This window comes from Mus pahari, chromosome 1 (genome assembly GCF_900095145.1).
Source record: "Mus pahari chromosome 1, PAHARI_EIJ_v1.1, whole genome shotgun sequence".
NCBI lineage: Eukaryota > Metazoa > Chordata > Mammalia > Rodentia > Muridae > Mus > Mus pahari.
Window position 1 is genome coordinate 156,937,741 of NC_034590.1, and position 10,807 is coordinate 156,948,547.

The following is a 10,807-nucleotide window of genomic DNA, read 5'->3' on the forward strand; positions in this document are numbered from 1 at the left end:
CTGGGCGGGACACTTACATGCAGGCAAGCCCGCTGGCGTCGGTCCCACAGCCGCACGAGACCATAGTAGGAGGAGCCTGTGGCCAGCAGGTGGTTGCCGTCTGTCTGTAGGCAGTAGAAGGTACTGTCATGAGGCTCCTCCCACTCCATGACACATTTCCTGTCCAGGAAGAGAGTGATACAGATAGGTTTGGACGCCCTCCAGCCCAGCCCAGCTCAGGGACCCCTAATGGGCTCAAGTGATGTGAAGCCTGACTCAACCAAACCTAAGGGAGCTTTGGGCCACTGAGGCAGCACATCCTTATCTGTTTCCTGGCAGACGACCTGATGTAGGACCCATTGTAGAGGCTCTAAGAAATGTCTGTTTTTTCAGTCTCCCTGGCCACAGTGACCAGAGCTGCCGAAGGGTAGGGAATCTGGCCTTGATATGGCCTTGCTGACACGGAGGAGTCTGTGCCCTGGGCTGACTCAGGATTAAAAAGAGCCTGCAGCCATGCCAGGCTCCTGCGCGTCTCCCCTTCTCCCCCAGCACACTCACCGGGTACTTGTGCGGAGGTCCCAATAGCGAACATAGGTGTCATAACCACAGGACAGCAGTGTAGAGGGGGACTCATACATGACATCTAGCACCCCAGCCCCTGGGGGAAAGTCACTGCCCAGATGTGTGATCAGCTGCCCACTGGAAGAAAAAAGGGCAGCTGGTGAAAGGTGTCCACCTGGGCCATGCTGGCACCTGGGTGCTCCCGGAAGAGGAGGGCTCAGGGAAGATGCGGCAAACCACTGGGCTTCCAAATAGCACCATGGCCCACCCCTCCCCCAGACCCAGCCGAAGCCTCAGTGGGGCAATGTGGCAGCCGTCCTCCATCACACCTGCATGCCGGCTGCCTGCTCCCTCTGGGGCAATGAATGGGCCTTGCTGAAGGGGTCGCCCCCCTCAGAAGCACACACTTGGTTACTTTATACTCCTTGATCTGGCAGGTCATGCAGTTCTGAGCTGTCTGAGTCCAGTGCCTTAATTCTTGCCTGTAATCTCGGGCTCAAACCTTATTGGGGATAAAGACCACACAAAGGGAGAGAGGAGAGTCCTAGGAAATGTTAAAACAAGTAAACACCTTTGTGTCCAGGGACAGAAATAGCTGAGAAAGCAGCTTAGTGTGCTGGTCCCTGGTGTTCTCGGTCTCTGGCCCCCAGCCCAGTGCTAACACGCCTCTATGATCACAGCCCCCAGCCTGCTGGGCTCCAGCCTGCTCCCCCCACCCGTACCCCGCCCGGTGGCCGAGAACAGATTACTGAGAAGAACAATTTCTTTGTGACTGTGTAATTCCCTCCGTGACCGCGGCAGTGGGCAGACCTCTCACCCCATGCCAGACCCCTAGCAACCACGTAGGGGGGCCTCTTGGCCCTAGCAACTGCCCCTCAACATCAAGTGCACCCGCTAATCCTTATGGCCAGGGGATGGGTGGATGTATTGAGCTTCTGCAGAATGTCTGGGGGGAACGTTGGAGAAGAGGCACCCTCTAGGCCCAATGCCTCAGCCTTCATGGTATGACGGGAGAAACAAGGCCATAGACACATTACAGGGATGCTCAGGTAACAAGCCTGAGCAGTCGTCAGCAAAGGGCTTGAAACAGGTGAGGCTGCCAGCCACGTGTCTAAACGTAGACTTGAGCTCCATGCTGTCCCCGTCACTCAGACTCTTACCCAGCCTACTCCCCCCAAAAGACACCATCTTGCAAAGTATTGACGCAGGAGGCTGGGACACTCTCTTTACCTATGTGGCCTTTCACTGTGAACACTGAAGGCTTCTAAGGTTCACTATTGCTGTCCACTGAATGGTCACACCCCAGATTGGCACCTCTGTGCCCAGCCACCTTCCCAGGGATATTCTTGACGTATGCAATGGCTCAGTGTTGGCCTGAGAAGATAACGATAGGCTTGTAGCAGGGCAGTGGTGGCACACATCTTTGATCCCAGCACTCAAGGGGCAGAGGCAGGTGGATCTCTGTGAGTTCGATGCTAGCCTGGGCTACAAAATGAGTTCCAGGAAGCCAGGGCTCTTAGACAAAGAAACCCTATCTTGAAAAACAACACACAACTAAAACAAAACAAAACAAACAAACAAACAAAAAACCAGGCTGTCTTCCAGGGACTGGGGTAGACATTTTCTCCACAGGTCAATGTCTGATAGAGACCCTGGGCCTTGCTCCCAGAGAGGCCCTGCCTTTCTAGACCAACCACCAACCACCATGGCCATGGCCGTGGGAGGAGTCTCTGACTCTGGGTGCACTTGGGTTTGTGTACACTAGGGGGAGCTGCTGCGCTCCACACTTCTCCCTTTTCTGACTGTGGGCCTGCCCACTCCATTAGTAAGGCTGTAAGGAATGATTGAGGAACTCTCCCCTTTAATCTGTGGAAGTAATTTCATGTTTGTTTGAAATAGAAGATGAAAGACTTGGGGTAGGGTGGAGCCCCATCTGCCCACCCTGTTGCTGGGTTCTGAGAGAATGAGACCTGGGCATCCACTGCTAGTGGGGTTAGCAACGAGAGGGGGCACATCCAGATTGAACCACTAATCTGGATCCTGACCACTGCCCAAGAAGCCCCCAATACAGCACAGCCCAGGGGGCCCCGGGGGAGACCCGTGGCCTAGCCTGAGAAGTGTCTGCTTTCCTTTCTCTAGGACTCTCAAGTGGCCACACACACTTTAAACCACCAATAAAAAGATACACTTTCTTTGGCCTTGAGGCTCAGGACCCTCAAGGCTCTGTTGTAAAGCACTGCAAGGTTAAGTTCAGAGCATCAACTGACACACCAGGCTCTGGGAAATGGCCTGACTCTTCTAATAGTGGCCCAGCGGTGCCACGGGAGCCCTGCTGGGACTTTGATTTGGGAAAACAAACAGAAATGGCACCATAGGCCCTTCAGGTTCCCACCCCAGGCCCAATTTCCGTAGAAAAGCTGTAATGCTGTGGTCAACAATAGCCCACCAGCCTGTCTCTGTCCCCTCCTGCGCTGCTGTTCTCACTGCAAGTGTGTTCTTGTAAAAAACGATTAGATTGCAATTTGTATAACGTGGTGACCCCCAAATTCAGACATTTCACCCCTTTTCTCTGGAAAGAATGTTAAGAATGCGACTCAGCTTCTCACTGTAGGGAGCAAAGGGAGGCGGCATGTGCAGAGCCTTGGCTGTCCCACAACTTGTGTGGGAACAGGGCTGCAGCTCAGAGCCCCAGGCCAAGACAGGAGCACAAACTGGGCTTGTCACTCTAGAGTCAGACAGAAAAGCCCCTTCTCTTCCAGCTCTTGTAGACAAAGCCGAGGTCTCTAGGAGCTGCTGTGGGCTGGGGACCTCCATACCCCAGCCTCCCAATTCTGACTTCAGCAATTCTCTCTCCACCCAGGGAAAGGTAAAGACAGATGGGGTGGCCCTGGTGAATGAATGACACAGGCCAAGCATGCGTGCAGAAGGAGCCCTGTTCCCTGGCACAGCCGCTGTGGCTGTCTCTGTGAGGCTCTAGTACCTACCTGGGCAGGAAGAAGCAAGCTAAATGGGACCATATCCCTGAGGAGTCTCTCAGAACAGAAAGCAGGGCTCCTGGCCCTGGCTCACCCTGCTGACCAGGAGAAAGAGAAATTTAATAATGTACTGCTATTAACCACTGTGGCCCAGCTGACAGAGGCCACAAGCCAGGCCCCAAGTCTGGACCCTGCAGAATCTAAACACCATGCCATGTTTCACTTTCTTGGGGGGCGGTCCTCTGTGTAGCCCTGGTTGTCCTGGTACTCACTCTGTAGACCAGACTGGCTTCTAACTCGGAGACCCACTTTCCTCTGCTAGGATTAGAGGCATGGACGGCCACTGCCCAGCAGCCCTGCTTCACTCTCATCCCCCCCCCCCCCCAACCACACACTCACCATGGGCCTCTTGTACTAGAAACCCTCTGAGGCTCCCTGCCACAAAGACGTGAACTTGTGGATCTCACATTTTCAGCTACTTGTAACATTCTGACGTCTGACCGGGCTCCCTGGAGCCTGTGCATGGACGCTGCGCTTCTCTTTGGAAGTCAGACTCCTCATCTGGCATGTGCTACCCTGAACCAGAACAGTGGTTTTGGGGGGGAAAAAGCCTGAAGCCTGGCAAGCTGACATCCTCTCTCCAAGGGCAAATGGCCTGAAGGTTACATCGGGCCCAGGATCACTAAAGAAAGTAATGGGCCCTCTTTTCTCCCTCCCTCAACAATTAATCGAGCACCTTCTATATGCAAACTATCATGCTTTAACAGAAATTACAGAGAGGTGAGCTGTACTATAAAGGACATACTATCCCTCTTTTCAGTGAGTATTCTGTCCAATGAGGACGAGAAGTCTAAATTTATACTCACAAACAGAGAAAAACAACTTTCTATGAGGAAAATTGGCATTTTGGGTGAGAGGGATGAGTGATTCTTTAGTTAGTGATGGGACTGTGACAGGCAATGAGAAGGAAAGGCAATTATGGAGGTGATGAGGCTTGGGGTGTGTGTCGGGGGGGGGGTGCACATCGCAGTCTCTGACACCCAGACCACAGGCCTGTGGATACACAGCCCTACCTGCCATAGAGTATCGTGAGGCTTTGGGGCAGGGTAGTAGTCTCAGATCAGCCCTCAGATTATGAATAAAGGAGCCAAAGCTACAGAGAAAATACTTTCAAGTTAACACACCAGCTTTCCTGGTCAGGAAAGCTGGAAATGCAGCCTGGTAGCCTCGTGAGAGGAGTGGAGATGGCTATGCAGGCTCAGGTGGCAGACAGCTGCCACCTCTACAGCAGTTCGCGTGGCTGAGTCCCTGTGTCTGGGAGGCACTGCATTGAGTGCTTCATAGACTCTGGCTCATGGAGTCCTTAGCATGGGCCTGGGGTCTCCTAACACCACTGTACAGATGAGTAAGGCAAAGCTCAGGCTGCCCTGGTAACCAGAAGTCAAGGCCATGGATTCAGGCCTGCCCGCTCCACTGCACACTCTTGCTGGTGGCCTCCCCACCTTTCTCTCACACATACAGTACCTTAGATGTCATCTGTCCAGTCCCGCAGTTGGCCAGCCCCAGTGGACACAAGGACCAGCTTCAGGCCCTCACTTGTGCTTTGCGGGCCTCTGTACCTCACGAGTGCCTAAGGGTCTGGTCCTCAATGGGAGTAAGAGAATCAAGGGACTATGTCCCAAATTAAAAAAAAAAAAAATCAAATGGTACTTAGAAAGGGTTGGCGGTGCCACGGTACACTTATAGAAGTTGGGGCAATTTAAAGGACTCAATTATCTCTTGCCATGTAGGGTCTGGGGATCAAACTCAAGTTGTCAGGCTTGATGACAAGCCCACTGAGCACTTGCCCCAGACTCCAAATGTAACAGTGGAGATATAGGATAAAGAGATGATGCTAAAGTTTTTTGGCCCTGCCACATCAAGTCTGAGAAGGCACACGGTATCTGTCACATGTATGTATGTGAGCATATGTGTGTGTGAGCATGTGTGTGTGAGAGCATGTGTGTGCGAGAGCATGTATCCCCTCCGGCACCCACCAGAGCACACGTGTTCAGACACACTGGCTCAAAGGCCAGGCAGCCAGGCAGCCCACTTTGTACTGCTAACAAGGCGACATAATTACAGGAAAGGACAGCCGGGCAGATAAAAGGATACAAAATTTCAACATCTGTTGCCATAAAGGGATAAGGAGAAGTGAAACGCAAAGTATCAGTTTGGTGTCAGCAGGCAGAGAGCCAATTTCAAAGAGTTGAGGGGGACAGAGGGGACAAGAAAGCAAAACCAAGGGGGGAGAAAGAATAAGAAATTACAGGGTTCCTTAAAGAAGTAAAGAAAAGGGAGAATGAAAAAGCTGTCAGTAATACTTTCAAAGGAGAAGGCAGGTACTTTCAAGAGGGGCAGTCCCATAATCACCCTGACTGAAGGCCAGGCCCCTGTACAGGGTGGGGGAGAGGAAGGCCTGGGCAGACAAAGCCACATCTGGGTGGGATGGAGCATGCATGATGTCCTTAGCACACCAGCCTGGGCTGACCTTAGTTTCTATCTCCATCCATGTGACCCTGCCATTCTTTCGTTAGCCCTGTGTTCATATCCTGTGCTCAGCACGAGCTGAAGCCACGTTCCCAGATACCTGGTTGACCAGGTAGCCCTGGTTAGCTCAGTACTCAGTAGAAGAGGCCATGGGGACAGGTCAGGGAGAGCTTCATGAGGGGACAGTACTAGTGCTGACCCGGAAGGTTTCCTTACACAGAGACTGGTTCCAGTATGGGGCTGCCCTGAGCAAAACCTAGGCAGGTGGGAAACCCACTCTGCCCGTTCCCTGTGGAGAAGAGATTTGGTAGCTTCAGCAGAATAAAAGCATAACAGAGAACAGTGGTGGCCCCGGCCTCAGGGGTCAGAGATAAAGGGTTTGTATAGCAACATGTGACTACGCACCTGCAAGGTGGACTATCTGGAGAGCTCAATGCCTCTGAACAGTGAAGTCACCAAAAGCCCCCTACCTGCTTCCCTACCTCGAAGTCCCCAGGATGGCTTATGTCCAAGGGCTGGACCCCCTGAGATACCTTCAGGTCTGTAGTCATAGTAGCTTACCTGTCCCCAGCCACAGGGGACCTGGAGTGCTCTGCTCTTATTGGCCAATGCTAAATGCAGCCAGCTCACATGCCCCCTGGTAGAAAATGCAACTCCTAAAGCAACAGCAGACTCAGTGGTGGAAGGTGATGTCAGGCCACTCAGACCTTCTCCACCCTCCGGTAGCTAGAGCCGTGTGCACCCCTGGGGACTAGCCAAGTGCTTTGCTGAAGTGCCGAAGAGGACGCAGAGTACACACAAGCTAAGGAATAGGATGGCTTTCTAAGCACAGTTGCTCAGAGCCTAACAGGACTACCTCAGTGGTCAGCTGTCACTAGGAGTTGTGGGCAGTTGAAAATGAATACTGGGCCTGTGCACCTCGAAGCTGTGCTGTGAGGCAGAGGCCCCATCTTCCTCATTGACAATCCCCTTTCCTTGGGCTTAACTTATAGTGTTGTTCCAATAGAGGAAAAGGCAGAAAAGTACCAGGCAAGCTCAGACCAGCACCTTCCTCGCCCCTCCTCCCTGCTCAGCTCCTGGGTACCCTGAAAGAGCTGTGCAGTCCCTCTGACCGCAGTGCTACCACTGTGGGTACCTGAGAGATGAATGTGGCAACAGCTCTAAAGGGGACAGAACTGGTGTCCAGTGGGAGAGCTGCACTTCCTGGGTGTCCCAGCCCCCACCATCACCTAAGGGTAGCTCAGATGCTGAGAGCTCCCACACCCCAAGTCAGCACACACATAAAAGGAAATTCAGACTGTGCTCAGGTTTCGGCGGTGACAGGTTAAAAGCAAAGCATCCAGGCAGTGGCACATTCCGCCCAGCCAGCGTCCTGCCGGCAATACCACTCCACCTCGCAGATTGCCTGTCACTCAGGCTTTGGTGTTATTGAAAGATCAAACTTGGTCCTGCCTGTTCATTACCTTAATCCTGTTTTCTACACGGCTTTATTATCTGCTTTGGGCTTCTTTAGGCAAGACAGCTTCAGAGCTGCTCTGGCCATCCGTTTCCTCCACCAGGGCATCTCCACACCCTTGGCCTGCTCAGTTCTCCAAGCTGAGCACAGTTCTGGATACAGGGCAGATGTTTGCTCAAGGTCTGGCTCCTCCTATGGGTGATGAGGGCAGTCTGGGGCTAGAGAAGAGGCAATGCCATGTGATACTAGGGTGGCCCTGTCACAGGCAGAGCCCAGAAGTTGGCAGAGAATACAGTGACAATAACTCATTTTGTTCCAAGGCAACTAGAGACTTCAGTTGCCTTGTGCCCATTCTTTTTTTTTTTTTTTTTTTTTTTTTCTTTTTGGTGTGTGTGTGTGGTTTCAAGACAGGGTTTCTCTGTATAGCCCTGACTGTCCTGGAACTCACTCTGTAGACCAGCCTGCCTCTGCCTCCCAAGTGCTGGGATTAAAGGTGTGCACCACCACTGCCCAGCCCTTGTGTCCATTCTTATTTGTGTTTGGGGTTGATGACATCTAGAGATTTCATGAAAATGGCCATGCCCCTTAGAACACCATCCTGACCCTAGTGCCTCCAAGGCAGCCACAGGCAGCTCGAAGATCATTCAGTTGAGATGTTGCTAGGCCATGGTGGTGTACCCAGACCACGGTCTGTGAGCCAGGCCCAGGCAGTGATGATGGTCATGAGCTTCAGCTGTGTGGCTGACTGAAGCTGCTGGCACAAATGCCCATCCTGGACCACAGCCCTCCTGGCAAGACGCTCCTTGCTGTGGGGCTGGCACTTCCCTCTATACTGGCCAGAGGCCACAGGTATTCTGGGAATTGAGAGGTGAGATCCTCACAAACCCTTTGGTTCCAAGGGTTTGGAAACGCAAAGGCGTCAGGCAGTGGGGGGCATTTTTCAGTTATCCAGTCACTACTTCTGGAGTTGGGGACAGTGAATTCCCATTTTTCAGTTCCCACTGTGGAAAGCAAAGTTCAGAGAGGTCCTAGATGAGGCTGGTAAGTGACAATACAGTTTTGAGTGGAATCCTGTCGGACCACACAACCAGAGCTTCTAAGTTCCTACTGCTTCCAGCACACAGCCCTTTGACAGAGGGCTCCTCTTGCCTCAGCCATAATCACAAGGGGAGGATGGGTAGCAGTTGTATGGAATGAATTCATGAGAACAAATTCCACAGCATGCAGGATGCCAACAGCCCCAGGATGTGAGACCACAGGAACCTGAGAAGTACAAGCTCAGCCGACAATGGTGATGTGACCATTTACTGCATTGACAAAAGCAGTAGATCTGAAGGGAGAGAGGCCACAGCACATCTCCCATGAAACCAACCACACTTGGACTGCTCAGTGCTCAGAGAGACATAAACTGTAAGATAAAAATGACCCTGGAGCCAGCATGAGGCCAACTCCATAGGGCACCACTGACCCACCGCTCATGTTCCTTCCTGTTAACCAAACCCTGATTCTGCAACACCTGCCTCTCTCTGCCAGTGCTGTTATGGCTAGAGGAAGCTGGCTCTTCTCTCAAGCCAAAGAGGCAAAGCACAATGGCTCCATCTTTGCCTCTTGCCAGGGTTTGGTTTAGGATGAGACCCTGAACATAGTCTTGACAATTGGATGTGAGAAGTCCGTTCAGCATTCCTGGGAAGGGCTCTTTCACAGTAAAGTGGTCCCAGGCACACATAGGTCTTCCTTCTACTTTTGAATGTTGTCTTATGAGTTGGTGGCACTGTTGTCACCAAGCCACCATGACTGCAGTGGCAGGGGAAAGGTGAGTAAGGATGGCCCTTCCAGGTCTGGAGCCACCCAACTCTGGGCTCTTGGGCATCTTCGATCATAATTCCATTCTTATTTGAGCTGTTGGAATTAGATTTTCATTACTTAGAGCCCAAAGCTACCGTTAACTGATGAACTCTATTTGTGAAGAACAGCTAAGGAATAAAATGGTGGGCCTGGGGAAAAGAAGACCCTGGAGGAGCAGGCACAAGGTTTCCAGACAGCTGGAGGCCTGTTCTACAGGAGAGATTCTGCTTGCTTTCTGTCTGGGCGTACAGATCCAGGAAACAAATGGACCTCAATAAAGAGTGGGTATTCTGGTCCTCTGAGCTGAACAGAGAGACAGTGCAGTTTGAAAAGACTCTGAGCATCCTATCCCTGTTCTCAGATTTACCATCAGAATGTACAAAATGCTCAATTAAGTATCTTGTGTTGAGAAATCCCTTGGAAAGAGAGGCAGTGGGCATATATGCTTCAGAAGAAGACGTGAGGAGACAGGGCTAGGGAAAAGGATGGAAGAAACAGGCAAGAAACAGCCTTATTCCTGCCATACAGTGTGATGCTCAAAGCCCAGGGCTAGCTCAAGAGTTTGAGATGTGGCACAGTTGATTAGAGGAAAAGTCAGTAGTTTAGATCAAAATTTTAAGTTTGAGGACTGGAGAGATGGCTCAACAAGAACACTGGCTGCTCTTCTAAAGAATCCAGGTCAGCTCCCAGCATCTGCATGTCAGCTCCCAGCCATCTGTAACTCCAGTTACAGGGGACCCCACACTTCCTTCTGGCCCCCACAGACAAATACATGTAGGCAAAACACATAAATACTGAAAATTTTTCTTAAAATTTGTTCTACAGAAGACACAAAAGACAATGTCTAGAAGATATTTGTAAATCACATATTTGACAAAAGACTAATTCTAGACTATATAAAGCTCAAACTCAACAGTAGAAAAACGATGTAATAGGCCAGGGATGTGGGCATCACATGGACATTTTGCTAAACAGGGCACACAGATGGCAGATGAGCATATGAACATATGTTCAGCATCATTAGCTATCAGAAAAAAACAAACTAAAAATCATAGTATCACACTAGAACAGCTAAAATAAAAAATAATGACAATATCAAAGCACTGTTCAAGATGTAAAGAAAACCAGATACCTGGTACCCTGTTGGTAGAGATGCAAAATAATAAAGATGGGCTTTAAAAAGACAAAAAAGCTTGGTAAGTGAAAAAAGTCTAAGCGATTGTCTTCCTTGGCATTTGCCCCAGAGAAATGAAAGTGTATGTTCACTTTAAAACCTATGCATAAATGGTCATAACAATCATATGTCCCTTCGTGGGTGAATTCTCCAATGGAGAAATAAACTTTGGTGCATCTATGGACTATTATGGACTATACTCACTAATAAAAAGGAATGAGATACTGACATGTATGTATAACATGTCTATAGGTTTCATTGCAATATGCTGAATTTAAAAAAAAAAAA

General features: G+C 50.7%; 1 protein-coding gene across 4 annotated transcripts in view; it reads right to left on the bottom strand.

Annotated features, from left to right (window-relative positions):
- Fbxw4 (F-box and WD repeat domain containing 4) overlaps window positions 1-10,807 on the bottom strand; it is an 81,211-nt gene that overhangs the window by 820 nt on the left and 69,584 nt on the right. For 2 of the 4 annotated variants that reach the window (XM_021197904.2, XM_029548074.1), the window contains exons 7-8: window positions 538-678; window positions 18-159 (exon numbers count right to left, since the gene is read on the bottom strand). In XM_021197904.2, coding sequence (XP_021053563.2) covers window positions 18-159; window positions 538-678 — 283 coding nt within the window. The remainder of the gene's footprint in view (window positions 1-17; window positions 160-537; window positions 679-10,807) is intronic. The other 2 variants (XM_029548033.1, XM_029547999.1) reach the window with 2 other exon arrangements.